The sequence below is a fragment of the Triturus cristatus genome, chromosome 2_2, assembly GCF_964204655.1.
Source record: "Triturus cristatus chromosome 2_2, aTriCri1.1, whole genome shotgun sequence".
NCBI classification, from domain to species: Eukaryota; Metazoa; Chordata; class Amphibia; order Caudata; family Salamandridae; genus Triturus; species Triturus cristatus.
Genome location: NC_140582.1, coordinates 1249080359 through 1249103152, shown reverse-complemented (window position 1 = coordinate 1249103152; position 22794 = coordinate 1249080359). Strand labels below are relative to the sequence as shown.

The following is a 22794-nucleotide window of genomic DNA, read 5'->3' as shown; positions in this document are numbered from 1 at the left end:
TGCGAAAGGTGCAGGCAGCGAGTGGCTCAAATGAAGCCCGCAAGCATCCCCAGCACACTCATAACGCACACAAGGAATGCATTCATCTGCTGTAGGGCCCCTGCAGTGGTTTGTGTCTGTGTTTTGGCATTTTGCTAAGAGAGCCCCCTCATATAGCTAACATGGAAAGGGCACTCATGCTACAAGTAACGTGTGTGATGTGCAGAGAGTAGAGCTATAAACGTAGCACCGGGCATATTATCTGCACTGGAGCATCTTAGCAGGTGCCCCTTGACCAGACTCGGAGATCCTACTCAACCTCCACATTCTTCAGAGTCCTTTTACTTCATGAGGAAGGAATCACTCAACACTGTGAGTATCCCCTTTCTTCAGAGGAAATGTAGCAAACTGGACACGAGTCCCTGTCCACGTAAAACTGGAGATCCATCTTGGAACGGGCAATGCAGGCAACCCTTAGATGTTGTGTTCACAGCTTGAAGTGCAGGGCTAGTGATAGAGGACAGCCATTCTGTCCACCCATCTTCACATTGTGCTTTCCGTGGATTAAACATAGTGATGCGAGCCATAATGCTATTAACGTGTGGCAAATGGGGCACATACCGCTCCATTAGCCAGTTAAATAATGACATGCTTTAACTGGAAGCTTCCGAGCAGCCCTTTCTGAGAAGAAACGCTGACCACGTCTTGGTTCTGTATGCTGTGGTGACACCCTGCTAACAAGGCAGGCATATCTAACCAATTGTTGAGCAAGGCTCATCATCCAGCCGTTTTCCCACTCCTACATCACATCACACCAGCGAGCGGAAGCTCTGGGTGTCAGGATCGACTCTGCGTCACATTAGTACACTTGGAAAGAAGGTGGTGTGAAATCACTTCCAAACCTTCCCCATTGACTGTAAGCGCAGCCACATGACTCGGCCAATTGAGCATGATGAATCTCCGCCATCAGTCCAAAGATTCCGCCACCTTTTCCATTGTGACCGACCCAGGTCAGCAAAGGCACAAGCAACTCTCAACGCAGAAAAAGCCAAAGCTGAGCATCGATTCATCTCTCCATTCAGGGAATCTTCACCACATCCACGCACTATGATCCACACTCACGACACGTGGGGCGAAGACGAAGATGGCCGCCAGAAGCACCACTTGCTCTTGTTGTGCTGCTTGTGAAGGATCTCTTCCTCCCGCTCACGCTCCTTCTTGGAGCGCAGGTAGCGGTCTTCCTCCTTCAGGTACCAGACCGGAGGCCAGCGGTACTTCTCGAAGTGACTTTTGTTTTCTGCAATGGAGAACACAAATTGGAAGTAGTTAGCAGAGGGAATCTAACAGGAAAATCAGCAAAGAGTGCACGGAAAACAAGGACCACCATGTTCTCAACATTCTATTTGCGGCCGCAGCAGCCTTCCCAGATTGCATTTGTTGTATAATACGCTGCGAGCAAGGATCGTAGCTCCTAGAGGCGGGCTAGCAAGAGAATGCACGCGCAAGAGCAGAGCCAGGAGCCATGCGAACACAAGCCAATCCCACAAAAGAAGAATGTTTTCCAAGATGTTTTCTAAGACCCTAGTCATACGCCAAGATTGCCTCTCACTCACAACCCCACACATTTATCTGTGTAGAAACACGCTCTCTCACCCACTCTTTCTTACTCACCCTCTTTCAGTCTTATAGTTTTCTTTATCTATCTTAGACTCATTCTCTTCTCCGCCCCACTGCGTTTTAGACTCAGCATCTCTCTTACTTTCTTTCTCTCTCCCTAGCTTTCTTTCTCTTTCTGCTCCTTTTTTTTCTCCTCCTGCAAATCAGTAAGAGGTTTCAAAGAATCAAAAAAACATACTACAACTTACCAAGTAAGCTTCTACTCTTAGGAAGTAGCGCTTTAGATTCACACGATCTGCATATTCCTACCATCTAATGTGTGGCTTGGACGTTTGCTAATTGTCTTTCCTCAAATAAGTGTTTCGAGTCACGAGATATAGGGAGACTTCTCCCTTAGACAGCAATGCTCATGGGCACCGACTACATGTTAAATTGTTTCTTGCAGTGGGGAGAGTAGCATGGAGTGGTCAGAGTACGGTGCACATGAATACGGCAAGAAAGATTTTAACTGATTACAGATATCTTGTATTTCTTGGAGACATATTAATCTTCCAGGGAGGAGCACAGGTGCATGTGACTCTACACTACACCGTACAAACAGATGCTTACAGGGTAAGTAACATTTTCCATTGGTAGCCTGTGTTGCTATAGATTCAAATGCTCTGCACAGACTGTAAGGAAAATGCTACTTACCAGTATGCATCTGTTCTTGACATGTAGGGCTGCAGATTCGTATACTTTTGCATAGATCGCCATCTGGTGTTGGGCTCGGATGTTTGCACTTTGTTTTTGTCTTGGAAGAAGTCTTTGTAGTCACGAGGTAGGTGACTCCTCCCTAGGACGATAGCGCGCATGGGCATCGACTCCATCCTTAGATTGTTTTTGCCACGAAGGGTTAAGATGGAGTAGTAAGAAGTAGAAAGAGGTGTCCATGTGTAATATATCGAAGTAAGATAGCCCTGCAACAGATGGAGGTATCCGGGGAGGCGGGTGTGCGTATACGAATCTGCAGTTCTACATGCCAAGAACAGGCGCATACTGGTAAGGAGCATTTTCCGTCTGAGGCATATGAGCTGCAGATCGTATACTTTCGCATAGACTATACAGAAGTTACCTCCTTAGCGGTGGCTACCTGTATCTGTTGCAGTGGTTTGAAAAAGTGTTCTTAATACAGCCTGGCCCACACTAGCTTGTCGTTTTGCCTGCACATCTACACAATAGTGTTTTGTGAAGTTGTGTGGTGTAGCCCACGTTGCTGCTTCGCAGATGTCATCTAGGGGAATGTTCCCTAAGAATGCCATGGAAGCCCCTAGTTTGCGTGTGGAATGAGCTCTCGGGGGAATGGTTAGTGTGCGTTTGGCTTTGATATAGCATATTTAGATGCATTTAACAATCCACCTTGCAATTCCTGCCTTTGAGATGGGATTGCATTTATGAGGTGGGGAGAAAGCCACAAAGAGTTGTTTGGTCTTTCTAAAGGATTTTGTTCTTTCAATGTAGTAGAGTATCGCTCTTTTTACATCTAACGTGTGAAAAGCCTGTTCTGCTACTGAGTCTGGTTGAGGGAAAAACACTGGGAGTTCTACAGACTGGGTAAGGTGGAAAGCAGATTAGGTAGAAATGTAGGGTTAGTCCTAAGAACCACTTTGTTATGATGGATTTGTAAAAATGGTTCTTGTATGGTTCACTAATTCTTCTGTGATGCAATAGCAACCAAAAAAGCTACCTTCCAAGTGAGGAACTGTAGTTCGCATTTGTGGAGAGGTTCAAAAGGAGGACCCATGAGTCTGGTAAGGACCACGTTTAGGTTCCATACTGGAGAGGGTGAGACTCTGGGTGGAATTATTCTCTTAAATCCTTCCATTAAAGCTTTGATAGCGGGCACTCGAAACAAAGACAAATGTACTCTGTTTTGGAGATAGGCTGCTATGCAGCTAGATGTAGCCTAATAGATGAATATGCTAGGTTACATTGTTGTAGATGCAAGAGGTAGCAGATAATGTTTTGAATAGAAGCATCTAGTGGATTGATTTTGTTGTTTGTGCAATAAATGGCAAATCGTTTCCATTTTGCTGCATAGTATGCTCTAGCCTCTTTCAGGATATTCATACAGTATGGCGGAAGATTTAGGTAGTCAAACTCTAAGACCTCAGGTGCCAGATCGCAAGGTTTAGTTGATTGGGATCTGGATGTTTTATCTCTCCATGGTTCTGAGTGAGAAGCTTGGGTGAGAGATGTAGTTTTTGATGAGGAACTACTGATAGTTCCAGTAAGGTTGTCAACCATGGTTGTCGGGCCCATGTTGGAGCAACCAGTATCATTGTGAGGGAATTCTGTGTGAGTTGTTGAACCACTAACGGAATGAGTGGGAGAGGCGGAAAAGCGTAAGCAAATTTGCCGGACCAGTTTATCCATAGAGCACTGCCTTTGGACAACGGGTGTGGATATCTGGATGCGAAGGTTGGGCATTTTGTGGTTTGATGTGTGGCCAACAGATCTATTTCTGGGTGGCCCCATTTGTGAAAGAATGGAAGAAGGAACTTGAGGATGAAGTTCCCATTCGTGGATCTGCTGTGTTTGACGACTGAGCAGATCTGCTATCTGATTGTGTACACCTGGGAGGTGTTCTGCAGGGAGATGCATGTTTTGCGGAGTGGCCCGTCTCCATATGCTCTGAGCTAGGTGTCAAAGCTGCGGAGAGTGTGTTCCCCCCTGTTTCTGTATGTAGTACATCGCTGTCATGTCTGTACGGACCAGGACAGCTTCGCCTAGGAGGTGGAGTTGAAAAGATTTCAATGCTAGGAAGATTGCTAACAATTACAGGTAGTTTATGTGGAATAGTCTTTGTTGGGGGGTCCACATGCCCTGGATGGTATGGGTTTGAAGATGAGCTCCCCAGCCGGTGAGCGATGCTTCTGCTGTTAGCACTGTCTGTGGAACTGGGTCGTGGAACGGCCGCCCTTTGGAAAGGTTTTGTGTGTTCCACCACTGCAGAGAGCGATGGGTGTAGTCGTCCACCAACACCAGATCTGTCAGCTGACCTTGAGCCTGGTTCCACTGACGTACCAAACATTCCTGTAAGGGACGTATTTGGAGTCTCGCATAAGGGACGAGGAGAATGCAGGAGGCCATCATCCCGATTAACTGCATGAACACTCGTGCTGGTAGTGAGTGTTGAGGCTGGAATTTTTGGATTAGATCCTGTGTGGCGCTTATCCTGGCTGGAGTGGGATATGCTAGAGCTTTTGAAGTGTCTATTGTAGCCCCTAGGTATTGTTGTATGCTGGACGGTTGGAGATGGGATTTGGCGAGGTTTACTGTGAATCCAAAGCTGTGAAGCAGTTGAATTGTGTTGTGTGTGTGAAATGCACACAGCTGCTGTGTGATTTGGCTTTTATGGGCCAGTCGCCCAGGTAAGGGAAGATATGGATATGCGGTCTTCTTAAGTGGGTTGCAACTCCTGCGAGGCATTTGGTGAAGACTCTGGGTGCTGTGGTTACCCCGAATGGGAGGACTTTGAATTGGTAGTGTTGACCGTCCACCACAAACCTGAGATATTTCATGTAAGCGGGGTGAATGGGAAAATGGAAGTGGCGTCTTTTAGATACAGAATGAAGAGAAAGTCGCCCTGTTGAAGTAGTGGGAGCACCTGTTGGGAGAGTGACCATGTAAAAGTGGTCTGACTGAATGTAGAGGTTTAGGGGTCTGAGGTCCAGTATGGGCCTGAGGGAGCCGTCCTTTTTTGGGATTAGGTAATACAGGGAGTAAACCCTTTGGCCTTGATGAGACGAGGGGACTGGTTCTATTGCATGTTTTTGTAATAGAGAGAGAACCTCTTGTTTGAGAAGTGTTAGATGTTCCGAGGACATGGGACGCTGTCTGGGAGGAATGTTTGGGGGGGTAGATGTAAGTTCCAGGCAATACCCATACTGGATAATTTGTCTTACCCACTTGTCTGTTGTGATGCAATTCCAGACAGGTAGGAACTGTAAGAGACGTCCCCCGACAGGAGTGGGATGATCGGGGGGGGGGGGGGGGGAAGTACAGAGAAGTCACTGTTTAGTGGTGGTGGGGAGGGTCCGGCATTGTTGCCACAACCTCTCCCTTTATTATTGTTGCCTCTGTAGCCACCACAAAAGTATGCTTTCAGGGAGGTCTGAGTGGGGCTCTTGTAAGGAGGAGGAGAGATGTTCTGAATGCATGGTTTTGGAGCTGGCTCTCTAGAAGGAGCGGCGAAAAGAGCCTCTAGGTGAAGGAAACTGTAAGGTCCCCATAGACTTAGCAATTTCGGTATCCTTCTTTATCTTTTCTAGGGATGTGTCCACTGCAGGACCGAAAAGATGTTTCTGATCAAACGGTTGATTTAAAATGGCAGTTTGAACCTCCTGCTTGAATCCAGAAACACCGAGCCAAGCGTGTCTACGCAACAAGACGCTAGTGTTAATTGCGCGAGATGCGGTATCGGCCGCATCGAGCACCTATTTGATTGAACTGTTGGTAATAAGTTTGTCCTCCTGAATAAGGTGTTGGCTTTTTGTTTGTACTGGTGAGAAAGGTGTTCCATGAGCTTCTCAAGCCCGTCGTAGTGAGCTCTGTCGTACCTGGCCAATAAAGCTTGTGCATTTGCGATCCGCCAATGGTTTGCAGCCTGCGACGCAATACGTTTCCCGGATGCGTCAATTAATTTGGATTCCTTATAGGAAGGGGGGTGTGTCGCCTGTACTCTGAGTTTGCACGCTTTCGTGCGGTATTTACCACAAGGGAATCCAAGGGAATCTGACCTTTGATGTAAATTGGGTCATTGGGAGCTGCCTTGTATTTTTTATCCACCCTAGGATCGAGAACCCTGGTTCCGACTGGGTCCTTAAAAACTTCTGGGGCGTGTTTTAACAAGCCTTTTAACATTGGAAGGGTGCTTGTTGATTTTTGCGAGGGTGCGAAGGTTTCCAGCAAAACATCTCCATCTAATGGGTCGGAATGTAAGGGGACCCCGTGGTATTGGGCAGCCCTGTTGATTAGTTGCGTGAACCCAGTGTTGTCATATGGTGGTGATGGCTTAGATGGATAGAGATCCGGATTATTATGTGGGTCGGGATCTGTATTGTAGTCACCCCAAGTGTCTACGTCATGTGGGATGTTATGTCAATCATCATCCCCATGTGGGTCTATATCTCTACCTGGGTCATCCTCACTATCTGATGGTGGAGGTGAAAAGATAGGTTGTGGGGAGTGTGGTGGATAAATCAATAGATGTGGATTAACTGGAGGGGGAGAAGGAGGTGGGGTCGTTTTAGTGCCCATGACCTGTTTGAGAGGTATAGCATGTTCTTCTGCAGTGTCCAGTTTCCTCTTTTTCAGAGGCTTGGCGACTAGTTTGCCTGTGTTTGGATCAATAAACAGTTTTTTGCTTTGGATCTGCCAAATCAGGTGCAGGCTGCGTGGGCAAAATGCCTTTGTTTGGTGTCGAAGATTTTGGGTCCGAACCTTCTTTTGAGGGAGCTTGTGAGGCTTTCCGTGGGGTCTTAGTCTCTTTAGGTTTTTGCGGCACCGAAACTTTTTTCGGCTCAGACTTTTTTTGGAGTCAAGCCTTTTTCGGCTCCGAAGATTTCTTCGGTTCCGAGTGTTTGTACTTGCTATGCTTCGATACCGAGGGCTCTGGCATTGAGGCTGTCTTCGGCGTGGACAAGTGTTTGACTTGTTGCTTTGGTGCCGAGGAGGACTTTCCGGTGTCGGAATGGAGTTGGCACGAGCCCGAGTCGGAAGGGTTATGTTTAGGTTTCATAGCCGGCCCGAGGGCGGGGCGCGTCTGAAGCATGTTGCCGGTGTCAACCCGAGCCATAGGGCGATGGTGTTACCGGAGCCTTCGGTTTATTTTTCGGGAGGGGGGTTTCAGTACTCACAGACTGCTGAGCCGGGGTGACTGTCTCCTCATCGGCATCTGAGTCGTCGGTCTCGGAGACGTGTTCATCACCTGAATCGAAGCGCTTCCGCAAGACATTTCGTGACATCGAGCCCAATGATCATGGATGGTTTTCTTCAACCTGAACGATGCACAGGCCTTGCAATTTTTATCTTCGTGCTCTGGGGAGAGGCAGAGATTGCACACCTCGTGCAAGTCTGTGTGTGGGAACTTAGCACCACACCCGGGGTATTTTTTGAAAGGAGTACTTTCCATTGACTGCAAGCGTGGTCGGCGCGGAGAGGCCCAACGGCCCGCGTCGAAGATAGAGGTTGAGGAGTTTGTTTCAAGATGCACGTCGAAAGGGAACCCGATCGAGACAATACCGTCGAGTGGAGAGGGATTGCGTATCGATGGGGATTCGAAACCAATATCGACCCTTGAGCGCAGCAATTCACATCTGAACCCGATGGCGGAAAAAAACAATCTAAGGATGGAATCAAAGCCCATGCGCACTATCGTCAGAGGGAGGAATCACCTACCTCGTGACTACAAAGACTTCTTCCAAGACAAAAAAAAAGTGCAAACATCCGAGCCTAACACTAGATGGCGATCTATGCAATAGTATACGATCTGCAGCTCATATGCCTCGAACAGTAGTATTCCCCTACCAGCACAGGCTACTGTGAGGATGATTCCGATGTCTGAAATAAGGTCCTTTGGACCACCTGTACATCTATAGCCTGTTGTCTAGCTAGAATATCACACAATAGTGCTTAGTGAACGTGGGTGGCATTTGTGAGAAGTTGGCCTGGTATATGCTGTCCACTAGTTATAGTGGGCACCTTGTACCAGTCCAAACAACCCTTATTGATGAATAGGTTTAAAGACAACCTTTATTGAAAGCTATCCTAGTGGTATTTATGGAGAGCAGCCTTCAGGCTAAGTCTTGAAGGAGTGTAAAGCAGCTTGGTTTACCAGGTATAACCTCTTGAATCACTAAATTAAAGGAGAACCACACAAGGTATATATAAAATATACGTATTTATTTCTAAACACTCACTACTAATCTCTTTATGAGATTAGAGTCCAAGATACATAATAATACAGTTCTAAAATGACAATAAGTAGCACAATATACACTGCGCCCCGGGGGGGACCACACCATATACTAAGAAAGTTGTATAAGAACCACGACTTGACTAGACCCAGTGCCTAGAGCATGTAGAATCGCTGGGATCCCAAGGAACCACCCAAGGTAGTGACACAGGAGACCCACGGGAGACGCGTGCAGTGTGAGAACACAGGCGCGAGCCCCGTACTATTCTCTGGGAAAGTCGCGGTTGGAATTTTAGAAGTTAAGGACACTTAGGAGAGGACTTTGAGCAAACCCCTTTAGACTTAGGGGGTTCTAGGGCCAACACCCACGGGAGCACCGGAGTACTCGAGTGACCTCACCCAGGGAAGCCGGGCGCATAGGTGTCAAATGGTGTCGGTAATCTTCGTTGATTTCAATGGCGATCTGCTGCAAAGTGCTGCTGCTGGGAAGAAGAAAAGTGTCCTGGATCGAAGATCAGACGAACCTGAAAGCAGAGGGGACAGAGTCTGGGTCACTTACCAGTGACCAGGGACACGATAGACGAATGCCCACCGATGTTGGGTGTTTCAGGTGCTAAGAGGTATGGCTTGAGTCTGCAGCCACGTGGTGTCGACTACGACCAGGAGCTGGATTCAAGCTGTCCCACGAAAAATGTTGAGTGCTGCGGTGTCGGTGCTCGGATTGAACCCAACAAGCCTTGGCAACAGCAACCCATGCAGGAAGAGAAAAGATGCTTCGTTGCGGACCAGCAAGGTCCTGGGGACTCCCCAAGCGATGGAGAGTCAGGGCACGTCTGGAGCAACCAGGGAAGCCCAATTAAAGTTAGAGTTGCCTTCACAGGGACCCACCAGTCGACAGACCAGGGATCGCGAAGGGACCTCAAGAGGAATCACACAATACCAGCCCACGTGACACTAGGTGAGTATAGGCCAGTAATCTTCAGTGGAGACACTGCTCGGGGTGTGGACTACAAGTAGCCCAAAGCACAGCCTCAAGGATCGACGAGAAGCATATGCACTTGCAAATGTGCACAGTGTCCAGGGGTTCCGGTTTCACGGCCCCCATGAGAGCTACGGGTCTCAGCTTTGCTGGGACCTCGGGTCGGCCTCTGGGAAGTCTGGGAACCCACCTCCTGTGTTGCAAATTCTTCGGAGTCCGGCAGGAGCTTCGGAGATGCAAACCAGTCAGATGCGTCTTAGGTGCCTGCCTTGCAGGGGAGTAACTCCTTTACTCCAAGGGAGATTCTTCAGTCATCTAGCACCTTGTAGATCGTCGAAGTTCCAGGATTATGTGTCAGAGTTTCATCCAGGTAAATCTAAAGTCATGTAGCCAGGGGTTCCTATCTTTTACCCAAGGAAGGAGTGGGACAAACTCTAGGGACCCACCTATGGGAGGGTCAGGAAAGAGGGGTGGCTATACCCATTTCCTTTGTCCAGTTTCGTGCCAGAGCAGGGGCTGGTAGCCCCTGCAACTGGTTTGAGCTGGACTATGCACAGGGGCAACAAATGTGCCCCCAGGGCAGACTTCAAAGCACTCTTGGAGTGCATCCACCCAGCCCCAATACACTAAAGCCTGTCTGGGAGGTGGTTACACCTCCCTGTGACAGGAAACCTATTGTCCAGGCCTCCCCTGCCGGAGTTACATCCAGCAGCAGGAGGGCAGACTTGTGTCTCTGGCTGGCAGCATTAATTTTGTGATGCCAGGGTCTGTTAAGCTGGTGCCGGGTCTCTCCCTCTAGAAGGGTGGGATCATATGATTCCAAGGTGTTTGACACCAAACACGACATGTTTCCATGCAGCCATTCCAAAGTTAGCATTTACCATTTGGTTATAATGCACTTAAGAGTATATGGTCTGGCTGCATCACAAACAACCCCAGAATAAAGGTTCCGAAAGCTGCAAAGGGGCTCTGCTCATGCATGGGCACCCTCTCACATGAAACCCAGCACCGTCTTCAGGTTTGGTAAGGCCTGTCATAGGGGTGACTGATCGGTTTACATGTGCAGTGATATGGAGAGATATAGTGAACCTATATCTCAGTAAGGGGTGCATGCACCACCTTAACCAGGCTGCAGGAGCAGATCTGTGATGTCATTTTGGAAGGCTTCCCAGGGGTGGCATAATACATGCTGCAGCCCCTAAGAGGCCCCTGGGGTACCCATGCCCGGAGAACATAGTATACCATATACTAGGGACTTATAAGGGTACCCCAGAATCCAATCTGGAGTGTATCTAAAGTACTGGTAATCAATTTAGAGAGGAAGCAGCTAGACTGGGGTCCTGGTTAGCAGAGCCCCATACAAAACTAAAGTTAAAAAACAGTGAAACATCAGCAAAAAGTGGGGGTAACCATAAGAAGCAGATCCTACTCTCCTACAGCATTTACCAAGTAGCTTCTTTCCATATGTCAGCTAGGGGAATATTTCCCAGGAAGGACATATTTGCAGCATTCTTCCATATAGACTGTGCCTTGAGTGTGACAGGGAGAGTTTAATTGGTCTTGACCATCCATCTAGCAATGTCAACTTCAGACATAGGGTGGCCCCTTTACAGTTTTCCAAAAGCTACAAATAGCTGATGGTCTTTTTTACGGAAAGACTTGGTTCTCTCTATGGAATAAATGAGGGCACATTTAACATCTAGGGTGCGGAGAGGTCTCTGCAACCTAGTCTGGTTGAGGGAAGACGTCTGGGAGCTCTGCGGGTTAGTTGAGGTGGAAAGGGCAAACCATCTTAGGGCCAAACTTAGGATTGAGCCTCAGCATTACACGGTCCTTGTGAATCGGAAAGAAGTATTCTCGTATCGTGAGGCTTTGCAACTCCCTAATGCGTCTAAGGCCATCTGCCAGGAGAGGGACTGGAGGGGGCAAGAGTCCAATGGCTCAAAAGGGGACCTAAAGTCTAGTGAGGACTATGTTAAGATTACTTATTGGGGTGAGTGACCCTTTTGAGATCCTCCATGAAGGCTTTAACCACGTGTATGCGGAAGAAAGAGGAAAGTAACCATGCAAGCTGCAATGGCTGCTAGGTGAAACTGTATGGCTGTGTAGGCTAGACCTGACTTTTGGAGATGTAACAAGCAGAGGATGATATCCTGGACTGCAGGTTTAAATAAATGCATGCCTTTGGGAATGCAGCAATGGTCAAAACCTTTCCCCTTTGCAGGCTCGTGTGGTTGGTGAGCCAGATTCTCGTAAGATGTCCCTTCACTTCTGAGGTAGACACCAGTATGCAAACTCAAGGATCTCGGTGCCGAATCACTACATTGAGCTGCTTGGGGTCTGGTTCTCTGATCTACCCTTTGTTCCGGGTGGGATGTTGTGGTCTTTTGGGCACCTTCTCATGTGGAATGACTTGACATCTTGAGGAGAGCTGAAGACAAAGCCTGACTGGCGCTGGAGGGGGCTACGAGGATTTCGGTTTGAGAGGTTTGGCGCATCTTCCACACCACAAAGGGAAGGAGCAGGAGAGGTGGAAAGTTTAAGCAAGCATCCCTGAAGAGTTCAGCCATAGTGCGTTGTCCTTGGACTATGGTTTCCTGGAGGCGAAGCTTGGTCACTTTGTGTTCTTGGGGGGTGATAAAGAGCTGTATGTGTGGAGTGTCCCCCTAGTGTTGGAAGTAGTGGAGCAGGACCTGTGGGTGGAGTTCCCACTCGTGCACTTGTTGATGCGTTCTGCTTAGCAGACCCGCCAGGTCGTTGTCCACCCCGGGAGGTACTTAGTCATCAAGTGAATGTGGTTGCGGAGCCAAATGGTTTGCAGCGAGAGGGAGGGAAAGGAAGTTCTGCCCTGATTTTGTGGGTATAACATTGCAGTCATGTTGTTAGTCCTGACTAAGACTACCTTGCCATAAATGAGTGTAAGGAGGGCTTTGAGAGCAAGACGAATCCCTACGAGCTTGAGGTAGTTGATGTGGTTGCCTGCTGGTGAGATCCACCCTCCCTGTACAGTGGTCTGATTGAGAGGAGTGCTCCAATGGACTTCAGAAGCATCCATGGTAACGGTGTCTTGTGCAACGGTGTCCTAAAAGGCCTGCCCGGCAACAGATTGTTGCTGTTCTACCACCTCAAAGAGCGATTCATGCTAGCTTTTATCGACACTAGATCCTTCATGTGACCCCCCTCTTGTGACCACTGTGGTGATTAGCACTGCTGCAGCAGACATGTCAAGTTGTGCTTGGAGCACAATGGCCGTACATAAAGCTATCATGTCCAGGGGGCACGTGACCGTTCTAATTGTGAGATGACAGTGAGGCTGAAAAAGAGATATGAGCTGGTGGAAAGCTGAGACTTAGGGGGACTGGGATGGACTTTACCTGTTACCCAACTGAGAACCCCCCGGATCAAACGGTGCCTCATAGGGGTCAGTAGAGTGAAAGGAGCTCCCTTTCCATAAGAGGAGCGAGGGGAAGCCTACTGAGTGTATGGAGGTGGTGGTAGTGGAGGAGGAGGAGGATGTGCAGATCGGAGAAGGCTGGGGGCCCTGTCCATGTGTCTCTTGTGCTTGATAGCTGGGGGAGGCTCCAAAGCCAGCTGTTCCTCAGCGGTCAGGTTCTTTTCTGAGGCAATGTCTCTGTGAGGCTGGGAAGCAGCTTTGTGGAGTTGTTCCCAGTATGAGCAGGTATAAAGAGTTATTTCTGCCTCACTGCCAGCTCCTCCTGGAGCCTCTGGAGCGTGGACTGTTCTGAGCTCATGTGGATGGCATTTTTGGGTCCACTGACTCTTCGCATCCAAGAGTGGCATGGGTGCTGATTGCAGTGGCTTCAGAACCAGAGCTGGTTTAGGACCAGGCATCGAAGAGGCCCTCAGCTTCCAGGGGGACCTAGGCTCATGCAACATCTTTGTGTTCATCAGCAGAGAAGTGTTGGTGCCCGTGAGTGGAAGTATTATTGGCTCTGAATTCGTAGGCCGGAGCCAACCAGAGCTTGAAGGTGCTGGCGCCTGGAAAGCTGAGGCTTTTGGGGGGGGGTTTGACACTGGACCCCTTGGCAGTGGTGCTCTACCTCCACCCACGGCCGTTTGGGAGACCTGGTGAGTGTTTTGGTGCAGACAATACTCACAGTCCTGGGTAAAGTCTTAGTCTGGGGTCTGGAAGGCAAGCAGGTGGTGGAAGCTTCTTGTCCTCAGGGTCTGAAGAGAAAACCACCTCTGGCTGACAGCTGCTAGAGTGGCATGCCCAGCGGACCTGCTCCATCACCTTCCTCGACATTGGGCGAGTGATGTTCCCCAAAGGTATCGTGTGTGTCATCTCATCAGAGGCTGCTGCTGTACCTTCTGACAGCCCCACCTTTTATCCCGCTGGTAACGAATTCTGCTTTGAACTGAAAAAAAGGCATGTCTTACACGAGATGTCCTCATGGTCAGGATATAAGGAGAGGTTAAACAACCTGTGGTGGTCGGTCCACGGTGGATTGACAGGGCACTGCGGACAATACTGAAAAGGAGTTCTTTAAATCACTCTGGATACATGAAGTCCTGAGAAGAGGGGTGCACAGCCCTGAGAAGGGTGTATGGCCCTACAGGTTAGGCGCTGATGATTGGTTGGTGCCCGAGATACGACGTCCAGAGAACGTAGGCAGTAGACTTTCTTCTACTGAAATAAAATTTTAAATGACCAGTTGGGCTCGACGAATAGCAAGATGCGTCACCAAACTCAGAGCCCAGTCGGTACACGTACATGTTCGACAATCTAAAAACAAACCAACATGGGGAGAGGAGTTGACCTAACGGCTAGGGCGGTCGGCCTCGAATCTGGTGAACTGGGTTCGAGTCTCGGTAACGACACTGAACATCCTGTAATTCTGGGGAAATCACTTAATCTCTCTGTGCCTAACAAAAATGAATGTGTCCTCATGTAATGCAACTAGTGCTATGTAAAGCGCTCTGATATCCAATTCGGGTCCAGTTCACTCTATAAAAACTCTGTAAAACGAAAAAAAGCATGGAGTCGCCTGTGCGCTGCCATCTAGGGGCCGCATGATTCAAAAGACTTCTTTGAAGAGAAACAACTTGAAAAACATCAGAGCCCAACACTAGATGGTAGGAGTGTGCGCAGCATCTGTACGTAGGGCAACACATCCCTGCAGTGATGTTAGCGAGATGACTGGAAAGGGCATCTCTAACAGGAGAAGCATAACGCGCCCAACACTGCTTCTTTCTGTGATACACGTGCAAGCAGCCCAAGATGCGGGGGTCGGGGGCGCCGTGGCTACAGAAGAGAACCGGCTGGCAAGTGCAACAGCCTTTTTTGCATTTTGAGTAACCCATAATCATAATGCAAAAGGCTTGCTCAGATCTTGTTCAAGCCTTTAGTGCCTACTTCATCGCTAGTATTTACACATACAGTGCAAGTTAAGCCATTGTGGTCACCATGTCTTTATGTTCCTTTATTGGGGCAGAGGCTTGTACAGACTTGTCTAAAGCATGAGATGACATCCATCAATGAGGGTGTCTAAAGAACCCACGGCAAAGTGACAATTGTTCAGTTGAAACAAGGATTAGAATTTGCAGGGGACTGTGGTCCTGTACTGCACAGGGTGTGTGTGCTGCCACAGGGTGTGTGTGCTGCCGGCTTCTCAGACAACATATCTCGATAAGAGGCAAAAGGCTAAGATGCCCAACTACACTTGGTCTTAGGTTGAAGATTCTCCGAACAAATGAAGGGGCAAAAGAATCTATTCCCACTTTGTATATCATGGTAATTCAGACTACTTTCACTGTTTCTGAAACACGCCCTCCTCCCTTGCTACAGGAATCTGACCCTAATAAGCACACAAAATCTCACCCTCTACAACATGTGATCTACAACATCTTGCAAACTTTCAACTGCTGAACCTGTATGCTTTTGTCGAGAGTAGTTCTTCGCTGTGAAGTTTCACATAAGACAGTAAAAAGGAGAGACAAATGGAGGATGGTGGAAGCCATTTGGAATAAGAACTTAAGACCATTTACTTATTTGGTAGTGTTGTGTATCGAGCCGTCCTGCAAGAATGAAAGTGGAAGCAGCCATCTTGAATGAGTACTCTAGGAATTCCAAGACCAAGAGAAAGGTTGCTCTGTTAATGTTCGGCTAAATCCAGCCTCAGTCTTTGGTTTTACACAGTGAACATATCAGAACATGCACATGTTAAACAGCAGATTATGTATGTTAAAGGCTGCTGCTGTTGCCGTATATTTCAAGATGAAAAATCAAACCCAAAATACCTGAACAAACCCAGCAGCCTCTTAGCCAAAGGAAGTCTCTTGATCTGCCTCCAAATGGCATTTTATAAGGAAATAAAGGCAAACAGAATGCAGCTGCTGCAGAGCATGTCTCTTGCTGAAGAAAACAGAAGAACCTTTCTCTTTTAGGTTTATGTGATAGACTCTGTTAATACAGGTTCAAGGTCCTGGGAAAAGTAATGGAATGGGAACAGTCGTGCAAATGGCAGTAACAAGGTCACCTCTTACTTCCAGCAGCTGCCAGTGCAACAGAGGTCTCACTCTTATTCTAAACTAATGGGCACAAGAGGAAAGACCTCACTGCTATAGCAGATAAGGATTATACTACTTATACAGTAAGCATCTATTTGCAGCGTGTAGTGCTGCAGATTCACGTGCTCTGCACACTCCTGCCATCTGCGGTTGGGCTCGGACTTTACAACTTGCTTTTCTCGTCGAAGTCTTGCTGACATGACCTCGATATGCCTCTTTGAGTGAATGCGCATGCTTAACGGCTCATTGTTCGATTGTTCATTTTTTCCAACCATTATGTCGAGTGAGGATGGAGCTAGTGAAGATATTGAAAGGCTAAACCATATGTGTAAGGTTAATAAATAAAAAAAATGAAAATATGTTCATATCTGAATATATAATGTATATACATGAGAATCTGACACCAGTGAATGCCTGCTGAGGAGGTGGGAGGGCATATGTTAATCTTCTGCACTACATGCTACAAAGGGATTCTTACAGGGTAAGTAAACTCCGTTCGTAGCATGTGTTGCTATGCATTTTATTATTCATCGCACAATTCCTGCTTCGCAAACTGCATTTCCCTTTCTAGGGTTGGACGAAGCAACAAACTGTTGTGTTTTCCTAAAGGGTTTAGTCCTATCAATGTAATACAAAAGAGCTCTTAACATCCAGCGTGTGAAGTGCTCTTTCTGCAACTCTCTCTGGGTTTGGGGAAGAAAAAAAAAACACACAGGGAGGTCAAGTGTCAGGTGTAAGTGAAAAAGCGAGACAACTTTTGGGAGGAGCTTTGCATTTGTCCGCAGTTGGATCTTAACTTGGATAACCTGAAAGTAAGGTTCTTCTACGGTACAAGCATGTACCTCACTAACCCTTCTCAGTGAGGTGAAAGCCACTAGGAAAACAACCTTCCATGACAGGTACTGCAGTGGGCAGGAGTGTAGTGGTTTGCAAGGCGTGAACATTAGTCTTACAAGTACCACATTTAAATTCCATGATGGCACCTGTGGAGGTGCTATTCTTCTATGCCCTTCCATGAACGTCTTGATGACCGGTGTACGGCAAAGGCATTGGTGCTTACGATTTTGCAGGTATGCTGCAGTTGCAGCAAGGTGCACTCGTATGGAAGTATATGCTAGGCTTGATTGCTGCACGTGTAGCAAATAACATACTATTTGTTGTATTGTGGGAGCACAAGTGTTCAAGTGCTGGGCCATACAGTAATGTACAAACCTTTTCCATTTCGCTGCGTAACAAGCTCCAGTTGTTGAACGCCTCGCCTCTTTAAGAATGTCCATATACTCTGGAGGCAGCTGTGAGTATCCAAACTCTATGACTTTAGGAGCCAAGTTGCGAGGTGGAGTTGTTTAGGTTTGGGATGACTGAACCTGGCGTTGCTGTGAGTGAGAAGGACTAGGGTGTTGGGAAGCCTCTTGTTAGGTACTAGGGATAGTTCCACAAGTGTGGCGTATCAGGGTTGTCGCGCCTAGGTGGGAGCCACTAGGATCATCTTGAGAAATGTCGGTCTGAGTTTCCTGACAAGATAAGGAATGAGAGTGGGAGGCGGAAAAGCATAGGTAAATATTCCTGACCATTTCATCCACAGTGCATTGCCTAGGCACTGTTGGTGGTAGTGCCCAGAGGTGAAACTTTGGCATTTTGAGCTTTCTGTGGTGGTAAACAGGACCACATCCTGCGTCCCCAACACTGGAAATAGCACTGAAGGACTCGAGGGTGGAGTTCCCGCTGAGCAGGTTTGTCACAGAATTGTCTATTCCTACCAGATATTCAGCTAGAAGGTGGAAGTTATGGCAAAGAGCCCAATGCCAAATCTCCTGAACTAAGCAAGACAGTTGTGTTGAATGGTGCCTCTGTTTTGGTATGTAGGACATTGCCGTCATGTTTGTTCTTAGGAGGACAACTTTTCGAGTTACATTGGTCTTGAAGGCTTTTAGAGCTAGCTGAATCGCTATCAGTTCTAGCACGTTGATGTGTAGTGTCTAGTTGGGGATTGGTCTAAGAACCCTGGACCAACATGCCTTTTATATGCGTCACCCACCCTATAATTGGAGTATCTGTGGTGAATTTCACTTGCAGGTTCGGGTCCAAAAATGGTTTGCCCTTGAGGATATTATCTGTGCTCCACCATAGCAATGATCGATGGACTGTGGGCAGAATCAACACTAGATCCTCAAAAACGCCCTCTGCTTGTGACTACTGAGATGATCGACATTCCTGTAGTGGGCACATCTGAAGACTGGTCTGTGGTACAGTTGCTACACAATAAGCCATCATGCCTGCAGGCCTTTCTGTCTGCTTGAACTCTATCAGCCAACTGTCCAAGTATGGGAAGACATGGATGTTGTGTCTTCTCAAGTAGGCTGCTACAACTGCCAGGGATTTGGTGAAGACTCGAGGTGCTGTAACCCTGAAAAGCAACACCTTGAGCTGGTAATGGCGTCCACTTACCACACACTGGAGATAAAGGCGGTTTGCTGGATGAATGGGGATGTGAAAGTAAGCGTCCTTCGAGTCAAGTGAATGTGAGAGGATTTATAGAGCGCACAGTTACTCATGAGTGCCCCTGCGCTATACGGTCTGTGAAAAGAAGCAGACACAGAGATTTTGCCATAAAGTCACCTTCTTGAAGCAGAAGGATCTCCCCCTGTAGTGTTACTATGTGGAAGTGTTCTGACAATATGTAATGATGGAGTAGGCCGAGATCTAGTCTTGGTCTCAGTGTACTGTCCTTTTTGGGGATCAAGTAGTATAGGCAATACACAGCTGTGCCGAGGTTTCTATTTGGAACTGGTTCTTCAGCACCTGTTGACAACAAGGCTTTTACCTCCTCCTTGAGAAGGTGAAGATGTTGAGGGTCTGTCTGCGTGGTGGAATGTTCTGGGGGTGAGAAGTGAGTTCTAAACAGTATACATGCTGAACGATGGAGAGCACCCATTGGTCGGATGTTATTTCCAGCCATAGGTGGAACTGCTGCAGGCTTCCCCCGAAGGGTGTTGTGTGATCGGGGGGAAGTTGTGGTGAGTCATTGTTTAGAGGTAGAGGCTCCCTTTCCGGGAGTACCGTTACCTCTACCTTTTTGGCTAGCCCCTTTGTATCTTCCTCTAAAGTAGCCACTAGCACTCTGCTGGTGGTATGCTTGAAGTTGCTTTTGGTAAAACTGAGTGTCAGTGTTGAAAGTTTTGGCTGCACCCCTGCCCTGAAAACTGCAAAAGGACTGCTAATTAGGTGCTGCTGAATGCAGTGCCCCCATAGATTTTGCAGTTACTGTAACTTTGTTCTATTTTTTCCAGAGTATCTATCTCTGGGCCAAAGAGGTGTTCGCCATCAAAAGCTACGTTTAAGAGGTGTTGCTGAACCTCGAGTTTAAATTCCGAGATGTGCAGCCAAGTATGTCTGCATAGCATAATGGAGGAATTAATTCCTCGAAGAGCGGTATCCTGGGTGCACCCAATAGTAGGATTTGTTTACCCTCAGAAAATAATTCTTCAGCTCTTTGCTTATATTGTTCTGGGAGATGTTGTACCAGCTCCTCCATGTCATCCCAGCGAGCCCTGTTATAAAGAGACAGCAGGCCTACTGAATTGGCTATGTGCCAATGACTGGTATGTCCTACGCCACACGTTTTCCTGCCGCATCTATACATTTACTCTTCTGCAGGAGGAGTGTCACCTGTAGTTTGGGAGACTATCCTTTTCCTAGCTGTTGTAACCACTAGGGAATCAGTCATAGGGTGTCCCGTAATGTAGAGAGGAGCGCTGGAAGAAGGCTTGTATTTGCGCTCTACTGGAGGCGTTAATACCCTTGCCTTAACTGTTTTTTTACATATCTCAGTAGAGATCCTGAGCATTCATCCTATCATAGAAACAGAACGCTCAGTCTTGAAGAGCGTTTCTACCAAGAAATCACCTCCTCTGTGGTGTGCATTTGGACTTTATGATAGTTAGCTGCACGCTTTAAAAAACTATGGTATGATGTGGTGTCATGTGGTGGTGATGCCTTGACTGGGGCGTGGATACCAATATCAGTGTCTGGAGGAACAACATCATATGCACCCCAAAGTTCTGGACTACCTGGGGCACTCTCTGAAAGTCATCATCATGAGTGTGATGTGTAGGGCTCCCTGTGTCTATGTCACCTATGTGTGTGACAATGGTGACATGATTGCGGTGATGTGTGAAGTGGCATAGGGCTAGTTGCCTTATGTTCCATCACCTTTTTCTTTGGAGGAGCCTGAGACTAAATAGTGCCCTGCTGCGTCAGTTTATGGCTTGGTTTTTACGATAAATGTTCCGACTCCAAAGGCCTTTTTCTGACAATTAGTCCATGGAGGTTTTCAGACATTGCCCCCTGAATCAGTGTTGACTGCCTCATGGGCTTTCTTATGTGGCAATTCAGAAGGGGTTTTTGTGGTCTGATGCTCCTGTGGGTCCGATCCACTTGCTGGCCTCAGTGCCGATGTTTTTTTTGGGTGCTGGATTCGATGACGTGTGCTCTGTATGTTTAATCAACATTCAAGATTCCTGGCTGCGGGAGGTTGCAACACTAGTTGGCTTTCAGAAATGGGACCTAATTGGTGTCACTCGCTTGGGAGATGTGCAGAAGGGTGAGCACTTGTCCTCCTTCCAAGAGCTGAAGCAAACATATTCCCTGCAACCCACCCAATTCTACAAATACCTCCAATTGCGACATGCCCTTGCCCTCCACATTCCCGACCACACGTAAGTCCCGGAGTTTAGTCCTATGGAAGCTAAGCTCCTCATGGGGAACCTAAGGAGGGGAGAAAAATCCCAAATCTAACGATCACTGATAAAGACCACCCCATCCACACTAGAATCCCTTAGGACCGGATGGGAACAATGGGTCGGCCATATAGAGGAGGAAGACTGGAGAGATGCATTGATGGCCCCTACGGTATTAACCATATCGGGCCAGGCTCTGCCTCATTAAAATTTACTACCTTCATTGCGCATATCATACTCCTGTGAGGCTTCATAAAGCGGGCTTCCTCCCATCCCCAAAATGCCCACATTGTGAGGCAGAACCAGCTGATTTTTACCATATGGTCTGGTCCTGCGCCATCCTTTCCAAATACTGGTTGTCGATAGTAGTGGAATTGAGTGACATACTGGGTTGGATGGACCTCCTTAGTGCGCCTCCCCTTCTCCTGGGGGCGATGGATGGGTTGGATGGTTCCTGTACTTACAAGTTACTCCTTCAGACAGCCACATTTGTGGCCAAAAGAGACATTTCAGCGGCGTAGAAAGACTCAGCAGCTCCCTCTCCTGCAAAATGGCACAAGGGAGGGGACTGTTTATGAGGCATGACACGGCCTGGCCAAACATGGACGAATATGGGGCAAATGGTTGGTCCTGTTGGGCTGATAGGTCACAGACGATGGTTGGGAGGGCTGGGTACCACTCTAGATTTTATCCGTTCCTGGGCCAGACGGCGAAATGTTCTATGAATGTGCAGAAATGTCTAATATGTCACAGTGATGCTCTGTTCGGTTTATCGCTTATAAAATTCAAGTTTTTGCTAGACTGAGGAGGTGTGCAGCGTAATGGCTTGACCGGTGTCGGCTGTGCAGGCATAGATGGCTTTGTTGGCAAGGAGTACTCATTTGGCTTCGAAGACTGTGCACAACCTTCCATTTTGTTCCCGAGTCCAATTAGGATTGACTATGCTTTTGTCCTGTCTTGGCTCCAAAGGGAGCTCTCAGTGTCTGAAACTAGGGCGCGCCACAGCGGTGTTGGCAGTAACGGTGTTGTGTTTGTGTGGGCCTGGTGACCCTGGGTACTCAGGGCCCTTGGAGTTGTCTTCATCCTGGACCCAGTCCTCATAGTTGTAGGGTCGTCTAGGAGTTCCAGAGGTGGCCGCAATGGTTCATTCTGCTTCTCCTCCTTGCGCTGATGATACTAATCAGAGGCGACAGTGCCATACTGCACAAGACGGTGCCACCTTCGGTACTTTCTTCTTCCTTACCACCTACGCCAATGTGTTCTTCCTCTGGGGAGAATTCTGCCTCCATCTCCATGGTGAGAGCTAGACGTTGGTCACTTCAAGAGCAAACAGTTTTCTTGCTTTTGGACAGGTTACAGACCATGCAATCCTGTTTGTTATGTTCCGGCAACAGGCAACGGTTGGAGAAGTTCTGTTGCTCTGAGTATGCGTGCGTTGTCCTGCACTGAGGGAAGTTTTGAAAGACTGTCTTTTTTACCTTTTATCACCTGGAGCCGAGCATTTTTGGCAGCGTGGAGGAAGGAGCATGCTCGAGGCAGCCACCTCCATACAAAGAAGATCACCGGATACAAAGTCGACGTCCTGAGCCAAGTATCACTGTACGGTTTTGATTCCGTTCCGCCTAAGTCGTCAGGGCTCCAAAGTTGCATGGAGCTCCAGCGCCATCTGTCCAAATCCGATTGCGGAAAAAATCATACTAACAATGGAGCCGTTAAGCATGCACATTCACTTTAAGAGGAGGAGTATCGCCATCACGGCAGCAACAAACACTTCAATGAGAAAAACAAATTGTAAAGTCCGAGCCAAACACTAGCTGGCAGGAGTGTGCATAACATGTGTATCTACAACGAACGCATGCTATGAATGAGCCCTGCACAGCTGACATCAAGTACTTCTGTGCACAAACTACCCTACCCTCTGCAGACCCCCCTGTTAATATAGCACGTACAGTGGCAACAGTCCAGCCCAATGGCTGGAAATATAACAGAGC

At 47.8% G+C, this 22794-nt stretch overlaps 1 protein-coding gene across 1 annotated transcript in view; it reads right to left on the bottom strand.

The window, feature by feature from the left end:
* Nucleotides 1-474: 474 nt before the first annotated feature.
* LOC146863513 (rho-related BTB domain-containing protein 2-like) overlaps nt 475-22794 on the bottom strand; it is a 708761-nt gene continuing 686441 nt past the window's right edge. The window contains exon 10 of the mRNA XM_085642946.1: nt 475-1276. Coding sequence (XP_085499072.1) covers nt 1098-1276 — 179 coding nt within the window. The 3' untranslated portion in view covers nt 475-1097. The remainder of the gene's footprint in view (nt 1277-22794) is intronic.